Below are 26,886 nucleotides of genomic sequence, written 5' to 3' on the forward strand. Positions count from 1 at the left end.
AAATAACATTCCGGAAATGTTAATTTTACCCTGCATTATTGATCCGAAATCGGTGTAAATATTATGCTTTTTAGATGTATTATGGGTTAAAGTTACCCTTTTCCATGTTAATTCTACCCTTAAAAAGGTGTAAAATTAACATTAAAAAATGTTGATATATGTTTACACCTAAAAAGTGTTAAATTTACGAGGAAAAAAAGCTAATCGCACCCTGTTTTTTTTCTCAGTGTGAGAAGAAAAAGAGGCTACGATTAACTTTTTTTCCTCATAATTTTAACACTTTTCGGGTGTAAAATTATATCAACATTTTTTAATGTTAATTTTACACCTTTTTAAGGGTAAAATTTAAAAAGGGTAATATTTACACCAATTTCGGATCAATGTAGGGTAAAATTAACACTTCCGGAATGTTATTTTAATTTTTCGGATTCCTCTCAGTGAAATTACTAAAAAAAAATGACTTACGGCAACAAATCCGGCTTAGAAGCTGTCATCCTGTCAAACAATCGACTCTGACGGATACTGCTCCCCATCCTCTGACCAGGTGACCTCCATGGGCGTGGCCCCTTCATTGTCCTTCAGGCTGGCCACAATCTTGTTCATCACAAAATCTCCCAGGCGAAGCCTTCGATTAGTCGGGGAGGCCGAATTGCTGCTGCTCTCTTCGCCGCAACTGGACGAAGCCGCCGACGATGAATCCACCGACGAAGCCTCATCTTCACTATTTGACCCTGACACCATTGCCTCCCCGGCTGACTCCTTCGGCTGCAGATTCTGCAGATCGTGCACGGAAGAGTGCGTGGGCAGCTGCAGCCTTGCCCTTTCGGATCTTGGAGTGAGAGCTGAAGTGTCACATGTGATGAGATTTGCCCTCTTTTTGCCTCCCCCTCGACCACTGCCGCCGCCGCCGCCATCCTTGGCCGGCGGTGATTTTCCAGGCAATGGGGATGACGTGAAATTTGGCTCTCGCCATTCCACCACCCTCGAAGAGCACGAAGGAGTCTGGACGGAATTGGACCTGGCCAAATTTCGTCCAGACGCCCTCAAACTCATCGATTGCGATCTATTGCGCGGTGAATCCTGAGGCTGCTGATGCAGAATCGACGCAGCACTCGCTGACTGACTCAGAGCAGCTGCTCCCTTTGTCCGCTTCAGCGTACCTGGTGTCTTCTCCGTGGACTGAGCCCGAAAGGATCCAGCTCTTCGAACCACTCTGGACGCCAACGCCTCTGCAGACTCATCCTCCATCTCCAACACCCACGACACCGAATCACTCTTCTCCACGATCCCCTTCATCACGGGCGACGTCGGCGGTGACACATCGTCCATCTCGAAGGATTCCATCAACCGTGCATCCCCGCCATTTGTCCGCGGCCTGTCACTCTGACGCCGCGTAGGAGTCAGCAGGGGGGCAGCAGCCTGGGGAGTGGATGAGTTTGACAAGCATCTGGCTTCGTGGTAGCTCTTGGACAATTCCGTAATGGTCCTGGAGAATTTTTCACTGTTGTGCTTCAATTTCCACTGCAATTCCTCATTGTGCAGCACCAGGCGACTGCAGTTGTTCTGCTCACGAATATACGACTCCTGCAGCGTTTTATTTTTCGCCAGCAGTTCCCTGAGAACGATAACCAAACGATTTTCGGGTTGATTCACAAGAAAATTGAGGTTATGTTAAACCATTGTTCACATAACCTCAATTTAATAAATCTCAAATAAATAAATAAATTAATCCGTGGAAAAAATTTGAAATGAAAATAATATTCGTCAAAAAATAACCTAAAAATTCTACGACTAAATCTCCTATATTTGGTAAAAGGACTTTGAGGTTATGCATGACTTAACTTAAAATAAAATAATCTCATAATAGCAAAATTCCCAAGTTTAGTGTAATACGCCATTTTCTTCAACTAAAAATCAAAATTTAACACCTTAATAAATAATAATTTAAATGGGTCAATATCTCTTTCCTTTTTTGAGGTTAATCAGTACATTTACGTGTGATGCCTTCTAATCACATCTATTGCAATCCTCCGATTTTCTCAAAGTGCTCAGGTCGAGCTGAAATTGCAGTTTAAAGATTTCAATTTTGAGGAAATATACTAATAGCATCAGATCAAATACTAATTTTTCTCGGATTTTCACGGGACTCGAACTGTTTTCACGGATTTGGCGAGGCGTGAACTTTTTCGCAGATTTTCACGGGTCGCGAATTATTTGTGGATTCTCGCAGGCCACCAATTTTTATGTGGATTTTCACGAGGCGTCAATTTTTTCGCGGATTTTCGCAGATCACTAATTTTTCTCAGATTTTCACGGGGCTCGAATTTTTTCGCGGATTTTCACGGGACGTGAACATTTTCGCGGATTTTCGCAGGGCGCCAAATTTTACGCGGATTCTCAAGGGGCGTGAATTTTTCTCAGATTTTCACGGGTCGCGAATTTTTTGCGGATTTTCGCAGGCCACCAATTTTTATACGGTTTTTCACAGGGTGTGAATTTTTTCGCGGATTTTCGCAGATCACGAATTTTTCTCGGATTTTCACGGGACTTGAAGTTTTTCGTGGATTTTCGCGTGTCACGATTTCTTCGCGGATTTTCGCAGGACGGTTTTACGCGGATTTTCACGGGGCATGATTTTTTGCGAGGGTCGCGAATTTTTCTCGGGTTTTCACGGGGCTCGAATTTTTTCGCGGATTTTCACGGGACTCGAATTTTTTCCCGGATTTTCGCGGGGCGCCAATTTTTACGCGGATTTTCACGGGGCATGAATTTTTTCACGGATATTCGCAGATCACTAACTTTTCTCGGATTTTCACGGGGGGTGAATTTTTTTCGCGGATTTTCGAGGGCCGCGAGTTTTTCTCGAATTTTCACGAAGTTCGAATTCTTCACGAATTTTCACGAGGCGTGAATTGTTTTGCGAACTTACGCGGGTCGCCAATTTTTACGCGGATTTTCGCGTATTTTCAGGGGGCGTGATTTTTTGTGAGGGTCGCGAATTTTTCTCGGATTTTCACGGGGCTTGATTTTTTTTCACGGATTTTCGCGGGTCGAAATTTTCTCTAGGATTTTCACGGGGCTCGAATTTTTTCGCGGATTTTCGCGGGTCGTGATTTTTTCGCGGATTTTCACGGGACGTGAACATTTTCGCGGATTTTCGCAGGGCGCCAAATTTTACGCGGATTCTCAAGGGGCGTGAATTTTTCTCAGATTTTCACGGGTCGCGAATTTTTTGAGGATTTTCGCAGGCCACCAATTTTTATACGGTTTTTCACAGGGTGTGAATTTTTTCGCGGATTTTCGCAGATCACGAATTTTTCTCGGATTTTCACGGGACTTGAAGTTTTTCGTGGATTTTCGCGTGTCACGATTTCTTCGCGGATTTTCGCAGGACGGTTTTACGCGGATTTTCACGGGGCATGATTTTTTGCGAGGGTCGCGAATTTTTCTCGGGTTTTCACGGGGCTCGAATTTTTTCGCGGATTTTCACGGGACTCGAATTTTTTCCCGGATTTTCGCGGGGCGCCAATTTTTACGCGGATTTTCACTGGGCGTGAATTTTTTCGCGAATTTTCGCAGATCACTAACTTTTCTCGGATTTTCACGGGGCGTGAATTTTTTTCGCGGATTTTCGAGGGCCGCGAGTTTTTCTCGAATTTTCACGAAGTCCGAATTCTTCCCGAATTTTCACGAGGCGTGAATTGTTTTGCCAACTTACGCGGGTCGCGAATTTTTACGCGGATTTTCGCGTATTTTCAGGGGGCATGATTTTTTGTGAGGGTCGCGAATTTTTCTCGGATTTTCACGGGGCTTGATTTTTTTCACGGATTTTCGCGGGTCGAAATTTTCTCTAGGATTTTCACGGGGTTCGAATTTTTTCGCGGATATTCGCGGGGCGCGATTTTTTTGCGGATTTTCACGAAATGCGAATTTTTAAGGAATTTTCAGTGTGATTTTTTTCGCAGATTTTCACAGGTTGCGATTTTTTGGATTTCCACGTGGCATGATTTTTTTGCAGATTTTCACGGATCGCAATTTTTTTTTGGTAATTTCAGCAGGGCGCCAATTTTTTTGCGGACTTTCACGAAGTGCGAATTTTTAAGGAATTTTCAGCGTGAATTTTTTCGCAGATTTTCTCGGGTTGGGATTTTTTCGGATTTTCACGTAGCGTGAATTTTTTTTTTGGTGATTTTCGCAGTGCGTGAATTTTTTCACGGATTTTTGTGGGGTGCTAATTTTTTCGAGGATTCTAGCAGGACGCCAACTTTTTCGCGGATTTTAGCAAGGCGCCAAGTTTTTTGCGGATTTTCACGAAGTGCGAATTTTTAAGGAATTTTCAGCGTAAATTTTTTCGCAGATTTTCACGGGTTGCGATTTTTTTTCGGATTTTTACGGGGCGTGATTGTTTTTGTAGATTTTCACGGGTCGCAATTTTTTGTTGATTTTCGCGGGGTGTGAATTTTTTCACGGAATTTTGCGGGGTACTAATTTTTTCGCGGATTTTCGCTAGTCGCGAATTTTTCGCAGATTTTCACGGGTCGCGATTTTTTTCGCGGATTTTTGCGGAGCACGAATTTTCTCGCGCATTTTCGCGAGTCGCAGATTTTCACGGGGTGCGATGTTTTAAGGATTTTCGCAGTTTGGCCATTTTCGTGGGGCGCAAATTTTTACGCGGATTTTCGTGGACTGAGGAATTTTTCGTACATCTCAAACCTGAGGGAGGCTGTAAACGGATGTAAAGTTTAAGGCCTCTATCTCCGTTTCCGAGATAATCGACATTAAAGATTTTCACATACTTTTATGCATTTCTCATCCAATTTTCCTTATTAATAACGATAATATGTTACATACAGTTTAAGAATTATTAAACAAAATTTGCATTATTTATGTATCAATATCGTTCGAGTTTGCCAAAATCCAAATTTGCAATGACGGAATCGCACCTCTATAAGCTGATCTAGGCTTATCACTGGCTTTATTTTTGCCGTGGCAAAATCATTAATCAATAATAACTCTGTATGACAGCTAAAAAGATTTATGATACGAAAAAAAACAATACCTTGGATACTCAAAGTTTGGCTTAACATAACCTAAAACTTTTCAAATTTTCCCATATTGGTCAAATAAGAGAATGGGGTCTTATACAAAAAAACTGCGAAATATCTTAGAAATACTGCTGCTGTTTGTTAAATATTTAAATAAAAATGAAATGAATAACATAATTTCTAACCATTCTTTCCAAAACATTTGGTTTATATATGAGGTTATGTTGTAACATAACCTCACTGACCAGTGGGCATTGAATTAGAATGTTTTGATAAAATTCTTTTAGGTTATGATTCTCAATGATTTTGATTAAGAAAAAAAACCGTCGGTAAAACATTTTAGAAAATCCAGATCAGGCAAAAATAATCAATATGAAAAAGGAATATAATTATTTGAGGTTAGGTACATTAAAATTTTCTTTCCGCAAAATAAAGAATATCAGTTTAAAAAATTAATTAAAAGACAAACTAAATTAACAGAGAATTGATAAATTGAAAAAAATAAATAATGGAAAATTCATAAAATATAAAAGAGAATTAAAAAAATAAATAAAATAATACGCTCAAAATTGACTTACTTTTCCTCGTTAATTTTCGCTCCAAGTTGCACCTCGAGATCCTCCACACGGCTCTCAGCCGCCGAAAGTTTAACCATGGTGGCCAATTGTTCATCAGCTGCTCGCTGAAGTTCCTGATTGTGCTTCCTCAGATCAGAGATTTCACTCTGTTTGAGCTCCAGCACACAGCGAAGACTCTCCACTTCGTCCTGCAGCACTTGATTGTGATTGCCGGAGGAACTTGTGGTGCGTTGGCGTGTTGTTGGTGATGTTGGTGTGGGTCCATTGGTGGCTCTGGCATGCCTCAGCACTGACAATTCATCCTGCAGCAGATTCACCTTCTCCTCCAACTCTCGTTCTCGCATCTCACCTTTGGCTTTGGTCTCATCCAATTGTCGCTGCAACTGAATGGTCTTTTCCTGTAATTCACGCTCACGCATCGCCGCCAGTCGGAGCTTCTCCCCAAATTCCGCCTCACTGGCCACCACTTTGTCCCTCAGGGCATTTTCTGTCGTACTCAGATCACTGACTCGTTGCATGAGATCAGTCTCACGCAACTTTGCCTCTTTCAGCTCAGACTCCTTTGTCGCGCGCAATTCATTGGACTCAGCGACAAATGAGCGAAAACGTGTCTCCACTTCCATCAGGCGGGATTCCACTGCAAAATCAAATTAGTTATTTGATTTTGTTTGAGTAATTCAAAGATTTATGTAATTTAATTCGCTTAAGTCTTTCGTGTCAATTTAGATTTTGACTACCCATAGAAAAAATATCGATATTCTGGGAAGAAACCATTTCTTATGAATAAAAGAAAAAGAACCTAGTTATTGAGGATGATGATTACAAACTGATCAAAAAATTGATTTACTGCTTAGCTACCATCCAGAAAGAGCTAATAAATTTCAATTCCTTTGCAGGTAAGTTCGAGTATACTGGATAAGTCAAGAAACCTCTTTAGGCCTAAAATTTAGCCTCAATTGTCTTAGGCCTAATTTTATACGGCTGCGACTTTTTGGTCAGTAAAATATAAAATTTGGTCAGTAAAAAATAAAATATGGTCAGTAAAAAATTAAATTTGGTCAGTTAAAAATAAAATATGGTCAGTAAAAAATAAAGAACCTGGTCAGTAAAAAATCAAATTTGGTCAGTAAAAAAATAAAATTTGATCAATATAAAATAAAATTTGGGCAGTAAAAAATCAAATTCGGTCGGAGAAAAGTGAAACTTGGTCGGTAAAAAGTTAAATTTGGTCAGTAAAAAATAAAATTTGATCAGTATAAAATAAAATTTGATCAGTAAAAAATCAAATTCTGTCGGAGAAAAGTCAAATTTGGACGGTAAAAAGTCAAATTTTGGTCAGTAAAAAATAAAATTTGGTCAGTGAAAAATCAAAATTGATCAGTAAAAAATGAAATTTGATCGGTAAAATATAAAAAATGGTCAGTAAAAAATAAAGAACCTGGTCAGTAAAAAATCAAATTTTCTGTGCTTCGGGAAGTTATCTGTATAGCCTGTTGAGGCAAAGGGAAATTTTCTATGCTTAGGAAAGTTATCAGTAGCACCTGTTTAATTTTTGTACAACATTTAGGAAAGACGAAATATGAAATACGAAATGGTAAAATACGAAATGTACTAAAATACGAAATTTCCGCAATACGAAATGTGCAATACTTTTTATCCGGATATGTAAAGTTTTAACTTTTATTGATTTCCTTTTAGTTTTTTATTTTCTAAATTATTATTCATTGAACATATTTAATTTTCCACTGATTAAATTTTACATTTTATTGATTAAAAAAAAATTATTGACCAAATTTGACTTTTTACCAAGTTTGACTTTTCTCCGACCGAATTTGATTTTTTACTGACCAAATTTTTATTTTATACTGAGCCAATTTTATTTATTACTGATCGAATTTTATTTGTTACTGATCAAATTTTATTTTTTCTGACCAAATTTTATTTATTACTGACCAAATTTGATTTTACTGATCAAATTTGACTTTTCACCGACCAAATTTTATTTTTTACTGACCAAATTTTATTTTTTCCGATTTTTTAAAATATTTTTTTACTGACCATATTTAATTTTTACTGACCAAATTTGATTTTTTACTGGCCAATTTTGATTTTTACCGACCAAATTTAATTTTTTACTAAACATATTTAATTTTTTACTGACCAAATTTATTTTTTTACTGATTTTTAAGTTTTTTACTGACCATATTTAATTTTTTACTGAAAAATATTTTATTTTTTACTGACCAATTTGAATTTTTTACTGACCAAAAAGATTTTGCCCATTTTATAATTTTTATATTTGGATAGTGTCTACAGTACACATTGTAAGCAGTTTCCCTATAGTTGATCAGCCGCAAAGATTCACTTTAAAAGAAAAAATCCGTGGAATTTATCTGCTATTTTTCCGCGTGAGCCTCCGTGGAAAACCACACTAATATCGTCAGTTAAATCAGCATTTGTCGTAACTTCATTTTTGCAATTTTGAGATATAAATATATTTGAAATCAGCGAATTTTGTTTATTAAACACACTTGAGAAAAAGAAACTTTTATAAGTCCAATAAAAATTATTTTATACCTAACCTCAAATTTTACAAAAAATGTCTTTGCCAAAGAACAAAATCTGGCACAATAATATTTTTTATTAATAAATTAAAACTGTCTCAAACTCTCAAAAAAAAATTATAAAAATACTGAAACATTGCTTATTAAAACAATTTTGTTGAAGGGTTAACTAGAACATAACCTCACTATTCAATAAAGTCTTTTTATTAAACCTAAGTTGATTTAAAAAAAAATCAATTTTAACTTACTTTGTTCCTTTTCGCTGAGATGATCTTCCCTCAGCTGGACTTCACGTCCCTCCTGCTCCATTAGCCTCACTTCCAGCTCCTGACACATCGTGCGTGTCTCATCGAGAGCCAATCTCGCCTCTAACAATTTTCTCGTCGTCCTCTCGTGATTCTGTTTCAGCGTTGGCATGGAAAAAGCATCCAGCTGCACAGCGATAAAAGAGCAATTATTGCATAAAAGTACATAAATAGCTTTGAATACGAAAAAAAAATTCACAAAACACTTTCCGCATCTTCGATATAATCTTATTTTTGCAAAGAAAAAAAAACAATTAAATATTTCATGGTCTAGTTCGAAGTAAAAAGATGATGACGTGAAAGAGCATAAAGATGAAAGAAAGAAATAATACTAATAAAATATGTTTGGTGTTGAAAGTTTTTTTTTTAATAAATAATGTTTATTTTTCGAGGTAGTTTAATTGGTAATATCGTCACATGTGAACGCTCTTGTTTTTCTTTTTTTTTTTGTTGCTGATAAGTCTTTCTTTACCTCCTCCTACACCATTTGAATTAATTTAGGTGCAAGGGGCTTTTAACTGGTGGAAAATTGGTGTTTAGTTTGTTTTTTTATTTATATGTAGAATACAGAAGACATTAGCAAAATATTCGTAATATTTGGAGTATATTTACAAATTATTCGAAATATTCACAATTTTTCTAAATCATTTACAGAAGAAATGATTTTTTTAAAAAATATTTGTTAAATATTTTCTTCAATATTCGTATTATATTTTTTTTTAATTATATTATTTGAGAAATAATTCAAAATATTCGAGAAATTTGTAAAATATTTTTCAATTATTCGATATATTCTCAATATTTCAGAAAATATTTACAAAACAATTTAAATATTGGTTTTGTGCTAATTTTATAATTTTTTTTTAAATTTTCATATTAATTTTCAAAATTTTCCAAAATATTTTTAATAGTCGTCAATATATTCGCTAAAATATTTTATATTAGCGAAATATTATATATTTGAAAAAAATTAAGATATTTGTAAGGTTTATAAAATATTTATCAATTTTAAAAAATTTCTAAAGGGTTTTAAATATAAGAAAAAAATTTAAAAAAAAATCATAAATATTTGTAATATTCGCATTGTTTGTAGTTTAGATAGGCGAAATATTTAAAATATTCTCAATATTTGCAAAATATTCAAGATATTCACAATATTTTAAGAAATATTCTAAGTATTCATTATATTTGCAAAATATTTTTGTATTGCTCAAATTGTTGAATATTTGCAAATAGTTCAAAATCCTCGACCGACCGTAGGGGAAAGTTTTCAGGCTTCGCACACACTCTGGTTCCGAAAATTTCAATTTTTTTAAGTCAGACATTTAATGAAAAACTAAATCAGATTCAGTAAAGGAATATGGAAAAAATAAAGTGTTCGAAGCCAGGGTATGTGCGAAACCTTCGCGTACATCTAAAATATTTGATATATACATATTTTTGTTAATTTTGAAATATTCATATTATTTTTCAAAAATACGTAAAATATTCTAAATATTCGCAAAATATTCAAAATATTCAGAATATTTGCATAATTGGTTTCTCCTACATTCGCCAGTGAAATGCCCCTTAATCAGGACCTTTTTTTTATTATTCCCTTGAATGTTTGATGTAAAAACAAAAGACGATATTTTGGTGAAATTTAATACCTCATGTGTCACACTGCTATCCTTCCACTCATTTGATCCATTCAAAAATGATTCCAATTCACTAATTTCCACAAATTCAATATCATATTCCATCACTTCCGACAAACATCCGATTTTACTGGAGTTCATTTTGCATATCAAATGAACACCAATTGAACTTTTAATTTCACCAAAAACAGCACAAAATAAACTAAAACCTATTCGAGAGGAGAGAGAAAGAGGATGATGACACGAAACACCACAAAAACACCACCGAATACGACAAAATCCAAAATGAAAATGTTCAGTAGAGATGTTTATTTTCATGCTCAACTACCTGACAATCTTTTGCCCAAAAATAATTTCTTCAGCCTCTCTTCTTGGGCCACATTCGAGGGGATGGAAATCACTAAATGGCCAAAGAAGAGAAAGATATAAGTACAAGAGGTCAGAGACCGATGACAGAGGGAAAAGCCCTCCATGAGGTGGTAAATCCTGCCCTGAGAGAGACAATCTACCCAAGAAATTTGTCTAATAACACCCATCTTTTCCTCCTTACCTAATCCAGGTCAAAATCAGAAAGAGAAAGCGTTTAGTTTAAGAATCAAAAAGGAGATGCACATGTTTTCAATTTATCCTGGAAAATTCCACAAGAAATCCTCATATTCTTCAATGCGCTTTATGGGAGATTTTCATAAAAATTCAGGTGTGAATAGAATATTGATAAGAAGAATTATATTTGCATATTAATTTGTTCAATTTGTTTAGTTTACAATGGCTATCAATTTCAATGGCTCTAGCCCACCTTTTAAATTAGGAAACTTTCCTGAAATCAAAATTCAATGCATTTTCTTATGGGTCCGACACACCTTTTAGACCAAGAAAATTTCATGAAATCAAAATTCGAATCATTTTCTTTCTCACGCGATTTGAATACGTCTACGTCATTCTTTCGCGCTCAAAATTAGATTGAACTACATTTAAAATGATCTGATGTTTAAATGAAGAAGAAGAGTCCGAAAGAATGGGACAGACATATTCAAAACGTTTGAGAAAGAAAGATATGTGAATTTCGATTACATGAAATTTTCCTGATCTAAAAGGTGTGTAATGGCTCCACTCACATGTTTTGCATATGTCTATCTCATTTTCTCGTACCCGAAATTTAATTGAGCTAAATCGAATTTGTTGTGATGTTTAAAAGAAGAAGAAGAGCGAGAAAGAATAATGTCCGTGACAAACTTACGACTTAAGCCGAGAGGCGGTTTAGGGGAAAATTATGGAAATGTTGTTTACCCATTATTTCGAATATAATAATTACGCTAAGCCGTCTCTCGGCTGATCTTCAGGTCTGTCAAGGTTTTTATGCAAAGCGTGTGTATAAAAAAGAAATGGATTCGAATTTCGTATTCATGAAAAAATCTCAAAGGTGTGCCGGATCCATATAACTGAAGGCTTGCCAGAAATTTAAAATTCAATGTCTCCCGCAAAAACCTTAAGATCAGGACAAATTTCGTGAAATCGAAATTCACACTTTAAATTGGATTTGGTGAAATTGAATTTGTTGTGATGTTCAAAAGAAGAAGAAGAAGAGTGAGAAAGAGCAGGATTGACGTATATAAAATGTTTAAAAAAGATATGGAATGGATCCGAATTTTGATTTCATGACATTTTCCTGATCTAAATTCAGTTCCAGAGGTTTTAGAAATTATCTTAATCCCGATATAAAGATATTTATTTATTACTTAGATATTATTTTTTTAATAGTCAAGCAATTTTTTCTCAACACTAAACCTACCAAGAGCGGTCAAATCGACCGATTTAAAAACTTATTAAACTTAACACATATTTAAACACTATGATGTCGCTATCAAACTTTATGAGTTTTTTTTTCAAATATTCATGTAGGGTAGAGTCAGCCCTTTTGGCCATGTAAGCACTTTTGACCACCTAAAGTAAAATCACATTGTAAGGCAATTATGAGTTTATTTAGAACAGGAAAATGGGTCTTATTTCGTGACCTCTAATCTAACGAATCGAAAAACCATATTTGAATTTGTATCGACTAGATTAATTCTAAGTTATTGAAAGAAATTCTCGACAAGGTAAACAATAACTAAAAAAAACATGGGATTCTTAAGAAACTTGTTAATGTTAAGAGAAATTGTTTTGCATTATTTCATATTTTTGATGAAAATATTTGATGTTATTCAGTGAAAGTCCATTTCTCAATCAACTAAATTTCATTGTACAAAAATATCCAAAAAATTGGAAATCCTCTTGGATTATTAGGAAGAAACGGCTTTAAGGTATCTTTGTACAAAATTTCATTTTATTTAAATAAAGAATATAAAAATTACAAGTACATGAAACCTTAAAGTGGCCAAGAGTACTTACTCCACCCTAATATATTTTTCAGTGTTTCACTTTTAATTTTTTCCTCTTTTACAAGACAAAAAAGTATCGTACCTGCCGCAGTCTGTCATTTCACCGAACGCGCTTGCAAAAACGATCAAAAACGGTCGGAAGGTTTAGTGCTAAAACACTTTTTTGGGCGAAAAAGCATGAGAAGCAGCAATTAAAACATTTGCAGATTGAAAGACGCGGGTTGTGCATCATTCTACATCCAATTACGCTTTCAGATGGTTGCCCCAAACTGTTTAAAGTTGTTCGTAAATATTTGTGAATTCCTATTGAGAACTTACGAAACGCTCGAAATCCGCATAATGATAATAACTTTTGATTATTGTTTTCAAAATTTTCCATGAGAATGAGCGAGATGACTAGATCTAGATCTCTGTCACTCTCATTGAAATGTCAAAAACATGTTTACTAAACAAAAGTTATTGTGCATTCAGCATAATCCACTAAAAAGTTCGTAAAAGCTTGTACTTTTTTTCACAAACATTGTTTGTTCTTTTACAAACATTTATTCGTATTTGTTTGCCTGGCAAAACTTTAGGAACAAATGACAAACTTTTACAAACATTTTTCGTGTGCTTACGAACATTTACGAACAAATGTTTGTAAAGGAACAAAAATGCTCCTCAAGCTATCAAGTTACGAACAATATTTGAGAAGAAATGTACAAACTTTTACGAATTTGTTTGTGAGTTATACGATTTACGAACATTTCGTAAGTTCCCATGTAGGAATTCGGTTCCTACAACAATTATTTTCAGCAATCTTTTATAATTATAATTATTTATAATTCTTGGTAAGAAAATTGAAAAATAGTACAGCTAAGCCATATGGATAAACCTTAAGCCTGAAGACCATTTTAGGGAGGTTCTTCTTTCAGGTAAAATCACAAGTGAAAAATCTGCTTTGCTATGAGACGCAATTCTATTTCAATTATGTCAACTTTAATTATGATTGCGTGTTTCAGCCTTCAAAAGCAATTGAGTTTTGTTAATGAGCTTTGTTTTATAAATTCATTACTTTGTAATTAAACAATCGAAATTTTCTAGCAAATAAAACATTCTCTCTCTCTCTCTGCAAATTGTATCATAATTTCTGCAGCTCTCTGTAAATTATCATGCGGTTCTCAAGATGTTACTCTCGTGCTAATTTGCCTGGTGAGAAAAATTCCACAATGTCTGGAGGAATGGGTGGTGGATGGAAAGATTTCTGTGTAAATTACCTGAGGAGTATTTTTCACAGATGTTCAACGAACTGAACATCTTAAATTGCACCTTTTTTTCTTTCACTCCACCCCCTATTTAACATTTTTCCTCCATGGCACTTACCGTGAAAATTATCCAACACTCTCTTTAAATTTTGTTCATAAATCAAAGAGTGAAAAGCATATAATCAAAAAAGAAGTGTTGGGAGATATACAATACGGTGAATATTTTATTGATTGTGGAATCTTGCAAAATTTTCCCAACTTGCTAAATAAATACATTGAAGATTATTTGCATGGGGAAAAACTTTATAAATAAATAAATAGAAAATAGTCGTGATAACCCTGAATTGAGCACAAGTCTTAAGAAGTGTCGTCTTTTCGTGACTAAACATATGACAACAATTTGCATTTTATTGCACTTTGAGACTCATGGGATATTATATTTGTAAAAGCTGGGAAAAAGTTTGCTAAAAGAAAATTAGAATTGGATTCGCGTGAAATATATTCTTTTCTATTTATCTTTTTTCTGTGGAAGAAAAACTCCCTCGTGAGATGAAAATATTGCCGATGGCAAATGCAACCAATTCACACAACATATCAATCAAAATGTTACACTTCAACAATGTTGCAAATTATTGCTACTTTCATGCGCAACATAAAACATGGAAGGAACAGACAGGCAGACACAGAAGAAAAGTCTTTAGCCATTATATATTGCCTCCCTATTATCATTTGACCATTAACAAACGGCACGCCTGAAAAATTTTCCACAGATACAAATTGTGCTTTAAAGATTGCAACAAAACATTAATTAGGCGGAAATTTTGCAGGAAAAACAGCCTTAAGATCCAAATAGACTCCGGCTGATCCTCGAGAATATTTAGTCCGAAAAATACCGTGGACAATTTCCAGGAAATTTTGGCATAGGAACTCTGAACCCAAATCCTTTAAGCTAATCCTTTAAGCCTTATGCTCTAGACAGACTTACAGCTTAAACCGAAAGACGACTTAGTGGCAAATTGATGGGAACGAAGTCTAAGTCTAATCATTATTTTGATTATAATTACATTAAGCCAAGAACATTAGGGTCCAAAAAGAATTAGGTTATACGGGCTTCAGACCTAAGGCTTATTCTTACGCCTTAACTGCTCTCATTTCTTATCAATCCCGATTTTTTGGAAAAAAATAAGTTAGGATAGGATTATCAAAGATAAATGACATATTATAGGTTCGCAAAAACCAATAAAATTGCTTGCTATTTAATATTTTAAGACCTTCGGCAATTGGATTTAACCTCTAGTCTGAAGACCGCTTTAAATCCCGACAATACTTAACTTCTAAAATGTGACTGAAAAGGATTTGGCAAAGGAAATTAGGAAAAAAGCTCTAATCGCTGATCCTAAGCCCTAATGCCAAAAACAGACACAGGCTGATCCTGGAGAATACTCAGCTCGAAAAATTTGGCGGTAAAGGATCAGCCCAAACTATCATACACAAGGATTTTGGATCAAGGATTAGCGTTTACAGCGTAAATTTCTATTAGATCTCCACACTTTGATTGCTGAAAGACTTGTTAAATGCAATATCAATGGATTTTTCATACAGAAAGATGCACTCTGACCTTCCCTACTACAATCTTAATGCATTTTAAGATTTGGTGACATTGCGTACCATTGGTCTCCATGTTTTTTTTCATCCAATTGACATTTCGAAAAGCACCCAAAAACACTCAAAGTGAAGCTTTTTATTTTCTGCACTGGCCCTGATGTCGCCTAATCCCCTTAATTTCACTAGACCTCACGAATTTAGAAGATCAGCCTGATCCTCCAAATTTTAGGCTGATCCCTGAGTGTATCGACACTCATTTTTCGGGCTGATCCCTAAGTCGATCCCTGTGTCTATTTTGGGCTTAAGGCCTTAAATAGAGTTAGGATGATCCTCGAGAATATTTAGCCCGTAAAATTTAGCAGTAAGAACTTATCCAAAGTTCTGAGACACTGAGAAATGAAATTTCATTATCACTTTGATAATGAAACTTGTGCTTAATTTCGGACGGCTTGTATTATCGAACATTTTCCAACTCAATTCTATTCGTTCTCAAAATTCCATAAATATTGCTCAACTGTAAACAAGATGCTGAACAGACCCTTGAAGGAGTTCCGGAAGGGCAAGAGAATTCGAGAAACCTGGTGTCCGATAATAAAGACCAAAAATGTCCATATTTTTGTTTAATATTAAAAGTATTTAGACAAATTTTAGAACAATAAAAAAATTACTTTTTAATGTTTCCAAACAACATTCCTAAAAAGAATTAGCAAAAACTTCAATTTGTATTAAAAATGTTGTTGAGTCTTATATTGGTGCCGGTCAAAAATTCCGAAAGCCAAAATCCTAAATGATAAAAATCCTGAAAGGGATGAAATCATAAAGGGGATAATGTGTGGAATAATTTAATGATTTCAGAATTTTGACTTTCATGACCTTTTTCGTTCGAAATTTTGGCCTTTTCTGACTTTTGGTTTTTGTAATTTTAACCGCAACATCTTTATATGTAAGTCCGAAATTTGGCGCAATTCCTCTGTATTTTTCTTAAATGATCGACAACTCTAACGCAAGACACCCTTCGAAGTTTTCAATTTCCAGTATGTTTGAAATATTTTAAAATAGAAAATCTATCACAGTTTTCCATTTAATCCAGGACACACTCCGGAGCATTATAACAGATCTAAGGGAGATTTTATTACATACACAAACCACTGGGAGAGATTTCCTAAGATTCATCGGTGCCTAGCACAAATATCATCTGCAGCAGATTGGGAAGTATTTTGAAGATTTTGAAGAAAAAAGCAAAAAAACGGTCCGTAAAAACAAGTTTTTCAGTATAAATAAAATTCAGTATCATAATCTTTAATTGTCAAAAAATAGTGAAATATTCTTGGCTAAGGAAAAATTAAAGTTATGAAACATATTGATATTTTTAATTTGATTTAAAGGGATTTATGATTGTGAATGTGTATCATCTCTTCAAAATTCCCAGATTTAAACATGCCTTAACTGTTCACTTAACTAAAAACTCTGTAGTGTATCTTGCACTTAAACAATAGAAAGGTAAGTTTTATCTTTTTAATTAAGAAAAGCAGGGTTAAAATTTAAATTGGATGATATACAGCAAATTAATTTTGGTTTAAGTTTAAAGTTTAAGGAACTCCATGGGAAAATTGTAAAGCAACTTAATTTCCGCCCGAAAGATAACTTTAAATTGATTTTCAGACCTGAATCCCCTGAATCATTAACTGCAATTACCTAAAGAAATCACCAAAGAGTTCATTTTAAAAGTCAAATTACTCAGAAATTGATCTCTGATAATTTTGTTTGGAGAATTTTAATGGTTTCTTAATTTCGTGCAAGCTCATAATTTTGTTGATTTTGCTGTCAATGAGGCAATTTCAAAAAATTATCGATCAATTTGCTGATCTGTGTATTTTGCCAATAACTTTTGCAATCTCTATAAAGCAATTTAATCTTCTTAATCTCTAGATGTATTCCAAAAAGATAAATATCTAGAGGTTAATGAAATATAACATATAGGAAATTCCACTGCAAAATCCAGTAAATTTCATCAAATAATTCAAATAATTAAATTAATTAAAAATTTCAAATACCCCTCTTTTTTTCTTTAAACATGTTCAAAATTTCTCTACGCATTGCATTTACTTGTACTGAAAGTTAATAATGATAATGTGAAATATGTTCAAACAAACACCTTATGAGCATTTTAATCATTTTTGAATTAAAGAAAGAGAAAGAAAAATTATCTTCTTGTTTTTTTTTTCGAGAGAGAGTGAAATCGGCAGAATCCCAAAATCAACTGGAAAAGTTCACAGAATAACCTTATTTTTTTGAAGCATCTTCCTTCCAGGAAACCTTGAACTATTCAGAGAAACTCATCAATTAGTGGAAAAACCATTTTCATCAGTTGTAAAATGAGTGGAAAAAACAAACGTTGTGGAAGGAAATGAATGAATAATATTGATACTTCCGTTTTGGGAAAATTCAGTGCGAACAAAAGGGAGACCTAATTATACCTCAGGCTTTTCCACTTCTTGGATTTTGAGAACATACTCCTCCAGTGCAATTGTAAAAACAAACTTTAAACACTTTTTTCCAGCAATGCACTCAGAGGAAGAGAAACACGAAAAGACATAAACATGCGGGTGGTTTACGAGTATATTTTAATTATTACGAATTGGCCATTTAAATTGCCGGATTAGTTTGTTATTAATTCTATTTTTATCGATATAGGGGAAGGTTTTGCAGCTTCGTAATGTTGCAGCATGACATTGCAGGAAATGTCATGCCCCTGCGTGTGATTATGAGAGAATCACACCTAACCAAGTACTTAACTGACTGTCAGAATGCAGTGCAAAAATGGTTTTCCAAATGTCAAAAAACGTGTGTTAGAAAAATAGCATCAAATTGATTTTTAATGCGTGATACCGCCTACAAACGGTGAAAACAAATAGATGAAAGTTCTATCTAGACAGTGATGCTCAAGTTTTTGTGTCCGGTGTAATATTTCCGGGAAAAATCAGGTCTACATGGCTGGGCAAAATATCGTATGAAGCTGAGCAAACCAGGGCAGTTTCGTAAAAATCGCCACTAAATCTTTATTTTCCTGTAGATGAAAATCCAAGGATTTCCAGGCATTTTGTAAGGTGGAATTATGAACCTAGTTAGTAAAAGATTCTTTTGACATAGTGGTATAATTGATTTGTTTTGTGTGGTATTCAGTAAAAAATCTTAAATCTTGGACATCATTTTCCGTACGAAGCTGCACAACCTCCTCCTAAACGATCACTGAGAAAAAACGGGGTTGCGATTAACTTTTTTCCTCATAACTTTAACACTTTTTATGTGTAAAATTATATCAACATTTTTTAATGTTAATTTTACACCTTTTTAATGGTAAAATTAAAATGCAAAAGGGTAACTTTAACCCTTAATACACCTACACTGCAGGGTAAAATAAACATTTCCGGAATGTTATTTTAACTTTTTCGGATTTCTCTCAATCAGTGATGCAAAGCCATCCAGCGAGCTCTACAGAATATGATTAAATTCAATCTGTCCCACTTGTCCCAAGAAGTTTCGGAGCGTTCGAAAGGAAATTCAGAATAACGTTTGACAATATCCTAACGTCATTTTCAACGGAAAAGTAAATTCTTTATAAGTCTGACAGAACTAAAATTTGTGACAATCCAGTCTCAACCTAAGTAAAAAATTATTGTCCCAAAATCTCGCCGTACTCGAACCGATTTTTTGTGAAAAATTTTTGAAAGAAAAATAGCCAGAATATCATCACTTTGTAGGTCAAGATTTGGAATATTGTACAAAAATTGATGTAAAGCTATCCTTCTACTTTCTCCAAGTAACTTTCAGAGCTAAAAGATTTCTAGAACTGTGTCCATGATTCACCCCAAAAGGACTCCCAATAAAAACTGGACAGTTTTATGGGTCATTTTCTTGAGAGATTCTCCCTTGTGGAAGATTTCTTTCCCCATAATCTCCTTTCAGTCTGCCTCCATTTTCGCTTATCGAACAATTTTCCGTGGACAATCCCTTTTTTTGCGGGAAAAGTATTTTATTTAACTGAAGGATAAGAGGTATAAGATAGTGCATGTGTGCCCTCCTTGTCAATTTATGAGAGAGGGAAAAATACGCTCAAGAAGCAATAATCATGTTTCTTTTTTTTTGGGCTAAATTGGAAACTTGTTGAGGATGAATGACACTTTCGCTGTCTTTTGTGGCATTCGCACAAGCAGTTTTCCTAAGAGTGTTTGGTCATAAAAGAGGTTGAACTACAGCATTAAATCAACAATTTCCTGCGCCCAGTGTTGTTCACTGATAAGGAAAAATGTCTCTTAATTATTTTTCGCATCAACATCCGCTGAAATTTATGCTTCTTGTCCGCAAGGGAAAACTGCCAAGAACACTGTCTACTGTTTCGTATTTTTTTTCCTCCATTGACAATCAACGACAACTTGTGAATTATTAATTGAACATTTCTTTTGCATTTTCTCTATAAGTCTCACATTGCCAAGACGATTTGTGGCTCTTTTCTAATGTGTTTCTCTTTGGAATCATTAATGGTCTACAGACTGTGGGACTGTGGTTGATTCACCTATAATTTTTATGTTTTTCTCAGGCTATTCCAAAACGAGAAAAAAAAATAAATGTTATTATTAACACAAAAGAAGTGTTGTTATAACACAAAACACAACACCCATTCTAAGTTAATTTTACTGCTGGAACCAGGGGCATGACGTTTCCTATGTTTCCCATATGTTTCTAGAGTGTCGAAAAAACTTTTGAGTATATTAGCCATTTTCTATCATTGTAGAATGAATTATCAAAAAATACAAATATAAAATAAAAGCCATTTTAATATAGAATAGGCAACCGAAAACCCCAAGTTGGCAATCTACGTAGTTTCGAAGATATCGCGTGAACTGTGTCCGAAAACAGGAAAAAATTTACACTAAAACTGGTCACATTTTTCAGAGCTAATGTCACCCCCCTGGCTGGAACTCAAAGAAAGAGCAGTTATTATAATTCATTATTTTTCAACTTGTGACACGACTAGCGGTCAGACGGTAAGAGATATCGACTTTCAGTCTTCGACGACCCTCTCCTCCATAAGTCAACATTATCTGGGAAGTCACGTTCATTATCAAATATTTTGGAGGTAGTCAAGGTGAATATTTCGTTCTTAGGCACCCATGTTCGAAAATAATTTCGATATCGAATTTTCGAAGATCAAAGTTTAACCACTTTGGAAGGCATACTTTTCTACTGATTTGCCTTAACTTGGATTTAGTTTTGAAATGTTCAACCCGGCTAATGGTGCTATTCCAATGAAAAAGTGACCATGTTTTTTTAGCACATTACTGTTCTCAAGTATAACTGTTCCCATACGTCATTTCAAGGAAAATAATGAGTAGAGAATATTAATGCTGCTCTCCGAATTTTCACCACTGAGCATTCACGGGAAAACTCATAGAAAACCCGCGGTCGAGGCTAAAGTTGTCAACTCCCGACCTTCCAACTGCATCACGCCACCAAGCTGACATGATAGGTTACTCCACACTGACTGAATGTCAGATGGTATTGTGATCGGGTGAAAGCTTGCTCGGATAGAATATTCGAATTTGAATTTCGATTGAACTTTTCTTTTGTGTTGGTTCCTGTCATGACTATTTGGTGATTTTGGAACACGACAAGGACGGAGTAAAATATGAAGTTTTGTGTAGAGACAAGAACCTTACATCTTGTCTATCATGATAAAGAAAATGTACAAAATACTATAAAAGTGAAAACATTAAATTAATCTTGTCGATTTCCCGACCGAAATCCGAATTCGAATATTCCCGCCAAGCAAGTTTTCACTCGATCACAATGCCATCTGACATTAATTAAAATAACATGTCGGAACAGTCATGGTCTTTTTAGTATTTGATAACATTAATGTGCTAAAAAAACATGCTCATTTTTTCATTGGAATAGCACCATAAATCGGACTTTTGGTAATGAATAGGTAATGTACCTGTAAATGATATACCTTTCACGGATTTACTTTTTTATCTGTTCGTATGCTAGTTACTGCTCGAACTCCACGGATTTTTTCACCCCCAAAATTTCCACCCTATACTCCCCGGAGATCACTTTTCTCAACAAATTTTCGCGTTTCAGACGATTTCTGATATATAGCGTCACACTGTTTGTCCGTCTGTCTGTTCGGCTGTCGTCAGCTCTAGAGGCCAAACGGTAAGAGATAGAGACTTGGGACCTTCGGAGGACCTCCCATAAGTCGACCCAAGTATCGTTAATTCTTAACATTAGGGGTTAAAGTTACCCTTTTTATGTTATTTTTACCATTAAAAAGGTGTCAAATTAACATTAAAAAATGTTGATATATTTTTACACCTAAAAAGTGTCAAAGTTATGAAGAAAAAAAGTTAATCGCACCTCCGTTTTTTTTTCTCATTGTCCCCTTCCTCTCCAAAATCATGTTTTTTTTGGGTTGTTCAGAAACGCGTCGTGCGATTTTTATTTATTTTTTAAATATGTTTTAAAGATTACCCAGGTGAACGGTTTTTCAATATCAATGCTTTAAAAGGGTCCAGAGAGAGTATTTCTGAATCGAATGGTATCAAGTTTAGACTCGTTGGAAAGGTCTTGGAATTTCCGATAAAACTGAAGCGGTTCCAATTGATTGTGAACCGGTAATGAACCGGTTCATAAAATAATAACAATTTTTTATCCGAAATTCAATAATATTACTCCTAAGGTGTATTTTGGACAATGTCTTTAGTGATTTATAAATCGGTTCAAATCCGTTGTGAATCGGCAATGAACCGGTTATGAACCGATAAGTAATTTTCCCCCGAAAAACAATTCTATTAATTTTAAAACTATTTTGGGGGATCTTTTGAGTGATTGATGAATCGGTTTTTTATCGTTTCAGGACCGGTGAAATTATGCAAAAGTACTTTTAAGGGACACAGTAAAAAAATGTGTAAAATTTTACTACTATAACAGTGCAAAATCGACCATTTCAGTTGTTTAATTTAAAAATGTTTAAAAAATGCACAACATTTTGGTAATTTATTGTCACGTGATTGAAAATTACCACTATTATGCCCAATGCACAATAACTTTTGTTTAATAAACGTGTTTTTGACATTTCAATGAGAGTGAGTGAGATCTAGATCTAGTCATCTCGCTCATTCGCATGGGAAATTTTAAAAACATGTTTACAAACAAAAATTATTGTGCGCTGGTCATTATAGTTAAAAATTTTCAACAATGTTGTTTATTTTGAAAATGTGTAAAATTTTAACACTATAATAGTGTGAAATCAGATAAATTAATTATTTAATTTCGATCTGTGTAAAATTTCTCACAGTTATAATCATAAAAATTTTTCAACAATGTTTCGTGATTTAAAACTGTTTGATAAATTCTAAAAATTACCACTATTATAGTATGATTACAGATTTTCACATTATTATAGTGTGAAAAATACACAACTTTATCGTATTTTTTGTCACACGATCAAAAATTAACACTATTATAGTTTGATCACAATTTTTAACACTATTATAGTGTGAAGCCTTGTGTATTTCAACCAAATTTGCTGAATTTTTACACAAAAGTTGAATTTTGAGACAAAAATTGTTGAATTTCCAATTAAGACTTATACTTCAGTCGAGATGCTTTTCATTAGGCAAAAGTCATATAGAACATAAAATATTTATATGCATAATAAGTATATCGTGAAGATTCGAGCATCAGATGTAATCATTTCGCATTAGGGGGGATCCCGAATCCCGAGTACAGGAAACACCAATAAAAATGTCTAAAAAGGCAAAAAAAATCAAAATCTTCGAAATAAAAGGAAAATCAACAAAAAACAGAATTCAACAATTTTTGAATTTACACATAAAAATTCAATAATTTTTAAATTCAACAATTCCAAATTCAACATCTTGAAATTCAACAAACTTTAAATTAAATAATTTTAAAATAAACACTTTTTTCAAATTTAACACTATAATAGTGGTGTGAAAGATTACACACTATAATAATGTTAATTTTTTTTACTGTGTATAACATTTTAATGACAAGTTCGAGTACTTTGCAGAGCCTGGGACACTTTGCCATCCCTTTTTTGTATTATATATTTTTCCGAAAATCAAACTACTGCGGAAGTTTAAGAGTTTTCTTTTCAACATTCAAAAGAAAAAGTTAAAAAAATGTGACTTCAGTAACTGAGATTAAGAAGATCAACTAAGATAAACAATTTTCTGTGAAAGAATTTATGCATTTTCACCTGCAATTAATCAGACTCCCCCTGTTACACTTTGTACTTAATATTTTCGCATTCATTCACCATAAATACATGGAAATTTATTGCTCCTGGCGATATCTTTAGGGTGCATTTAACAATTTTAAGAGTATTACAAGTGAAAGAAATGAACAAAAAATCATCGAAATGGAAAGTTTTTTTTTACTTGTACCACCCAATCTTCATTGTTCAATGATATTAAGACACAATTTCTTCCCAAGATCCAACTAAAGATTGTGTTATTTTGTTTGTCTCTCAATTGTGATAATGTCTCGTGTGTTAATCCTAATAAATTTTAATCCAAAACCCCACTCTTGGGCAAGAGTTAAAGAAACCAGGATAGAAAAGAGTGTTTTGAATTCTTTTTCTCAACACGATTTATGTGAAAATTTTTATGACTTTCTCTTCAGTGTTTTGTGAATTTTAAACAATCCAGAAAAATCAAAGATTTTCCCAGGTAAAAAAAAAATTAAAGAGAGAATGTGGGAGGTACTTACACTGTGGACCAGATACTGGATGACAACTCCCAGTGCCTCAAAACCACGATTGGCATGAGCAAGATCACGACACTGGGTCAGTCTCTCCGGCAAGACACCATTCGTCTTTGGCGTCTTGACCAGCGTCTGGTGACTTCCGGTGAAGCCATTTTCAGCAATTGGTGCCACAATTGAGCCATTCTTCGTGACAACACCCGGTGATTGCTGCTGCTGACGCACTCCAGACGCCACTTTCTGGTGATTTATGCTCCCAGGAATATTTTTTGTGGCAAGTGGAACAACTCCCGCCAATCGATTGTGATCTGTATGGGGCAAAAGACAGAGAAAAAAATAGCGATAAAGCTAATGATATTAATTGAAGTGGATTAGACAAGATGATGAACGGAAGAAGTGAATCGCTGAGGGCACAAAAAAAACGCCACTCTGACCAGACACAAGAGAGACAATTTATGGAATTAGAATGTCTGGCCAGAGAAAACTCCCGCTTTCGCAGTTGACATCGAGAGCTTCTATTTCCTGCTCCCCATAGTCACTCAAATGCTGGAGAGACATTTTTTACAACTTTCTCTCTCTTTTTTCTTTCTTCATGGCATTTTTCACATGTCGAGAAAACCATTTTTCACATTGGAACTTTAAGGAGAAACTTTGGCTAAAGTGTTTACGTTTGAAAAATTCTTATTGATTTTTCACAGGATTCATTGGCATTTGATAAAACGCAAATAGATATTTGCTATATTGAAATCCAGTTAATGAATTTACTTTTTTGTAAAAAAAACAAATTGCTAAAGAAAAAGGGACACAAGGACAATAATTAGACAATTAGCTGAATTTTGATCATTTCCCTAAGACTAAATAAAATGAAAATGCATGTAAAGTTAAGGGATTTTCAAGACCTTTCCAACGATACCAAAATTGTCAAGATCGGTTAATTCATTTAATGGAAATATTGAAAACTAACTAAAAAAATGATTTAGTATACAAGGCCGCCATCTTCATTTTTATAATCAGAAGTGACGTCGATCAGACAAATTTTCTTATGAGAAAATGCAATGGCTACAATAATTGATAAAATTCCATGATTTGACAAATGTCAGTTGGCAACTGATATTTCAAGTTTTTGACATTTCACTTTCAGTACACATGGCTCTTCGTTATCCGGCTGACTGGGGGACAAAATGACATTTAGGTTTTTTGAATGATCAACTGTTTTTTTTTTATATTTTGTGCTGTGTGAATTTATTTTCTGTTTATCAAAGAACAAGAGAATTTTCTTCATGGGGTGCTTATGTTTCATTTTTTAACACAATTATGTATTAATAACTTCGACACAATGATAATAATACTTTAATTCACACTGGAGAAACTTCATGTGTAGTAAAAATAATTTTGAATACATCAACCGCCAGTGTTTGGCAGCTGTCACCCGGATAACGAAGTGCCGGATAACGAAGAGCGGTGTGTAGCTAAAAACGTATTAAGTTACCTATGTTTCTAGGTGTACTGAAATATCGCATTCGAAGAAAATTGACTTAAACAAAAACCTCTATAAAAGCATTAAAAAATGCAGTTAGATTCGATGAACCTAATTAAGATAATTAAGGATTTGCATAAAAATGTATCAACGTACTACCGGTTACAACCGATTTGCACTCTAGAATACCATAGATGCTTTCAATTGAGTATATTTCCTAACAAGACATTGTCATAGTGTTTGACATCTGTCAAAATATACTTTAACACACTATGGTGCCTAAAGTGGGCACTGATTGCCTTTACAGAACTTTGCTTGTAAAGGGCGTTACTGCTAACAATAGCATACCGAATGATAGGTGCCCTACTGCTGCCGCCATTCGCCAATTTATTTATTTATTTTTTTTTCAAATAGAGGCATGAGTGAGAAGCTTAGGATGTGGAAGCTCTTTTTCTTTTTTTCTTTCATTTCATTTTTAATTCTTTCTGTATTGTATTTTCAATATTTTCTTTGTTTTCTTTCACAATTGTAAAAGGGATGACCATATTTTTGTGAATAATATATATTAATATTATTATTATTTAATGTATCTTTAATAATATTTCTTTTTTCGAATAACTTCGCTTAATGTCCCATTGACATATTTTTATTTGACAGGTGTCAAAATTAAACTTTCACAGATGACAGGACCTGTCAAAAATCCTTGCTGTCATTTTCATTCTATATTTAGAAAATCAACTTAATTATTCCATTTAAATAGATAATTTTAATTACTCAGTCAAATATTTCTTTAAAGTTCATTTTAGCACAAATGCAATGGAAACGAAATTATTGACATAAGAAGTAAAATCCTTTTCATTTTTCAGGACTAAACGTATTTAGAAAATTTTACACTGAAATTCGTTGGATTCAAAATGTGACAATGAAGCTGACAAAGCAGACTTTGACAAGTAATGAGTTTGACAGATATTGTCATTTCACCAGCGCCATGAAGCAGCAATATGTTAAGTAATTTATTAAAAAATCTTCTGCTGCTACTTTCAATGAAGAGTGGAAAACATTTCTTTTAGTAGATGACTGTTCTCATGTGCTTCTACATTATCGACTTTTCTTTGTGGTGGTTCCTGTCATGACTGTTTTTTCCAGTCCTCGTCCTAATCCAAAACCACCCCAGTCGTGACAGGAACCAACACAGAGAACAGTCGATTATGCAGGACCACATGAGAACAGTCATGTACTAAAAGAAATGTTTTTCTCTTTTCA

At 34.2% G+C, this 26,886-nt stretch overlaps 1 protein-coding gene across 4 annotated transcripts in view; it reads right to left on the minus strand.

Annotated features, from left to right (window-relative positions):
• Nucleotides 1–444: 444 nt before the first annotated feature.
• The window catches only part of LOC129807812 (protein mothers against dpp), a 242,094-nt gene continuing 215,652 nt past the window's right edge, over nucleotides 445–26,886 (minus strand). For all 4 annotated transcript variants that reach the window (XM_055857312.1, XM_055857311.1, XM_055857313.1 and 1 more), the window contains 4 exons: nucleotides 24,153–24,454; nucleotides 8,436–8,619; nucleotides 5,624–6,260; nucleotides 445–1,615 (listed from right to left, as the gene is read on the minus strand). In XM_055857312.1, the coding sequence (XP_055713287.1) occupies nucleotides 499–1,615; nucleotides 5,624–6,260; nucleotides 8,436–8,619; nucleotides 24,153–24,454 (2,240 nt within the window). In that variant the 3' untranslated portion in view covers nucleotides 445–498. The remainder of the gene's footprint in view (nucleotides 1,616–5,623; nucleotides 6,261–8,435; nucleotides 8,620–24,152; nucleotides 24,455–26,886) is intronic.

The sequence above is a fragment of the Phlebotomus papatasi genome, chromosome 3 (assembly GCF_024763615.1).
Source record: "Phlebotomus papatasi isolate M1 chromosome 3, Ppap_2.1, whole genome shotgun sequence".
Lineage (NCBI taxonomy): Eukaryota > Metazoa > Arthropoda > Insecta > Diptera > Psychodidae > Phlebotomus > Phlebotomus papatasi.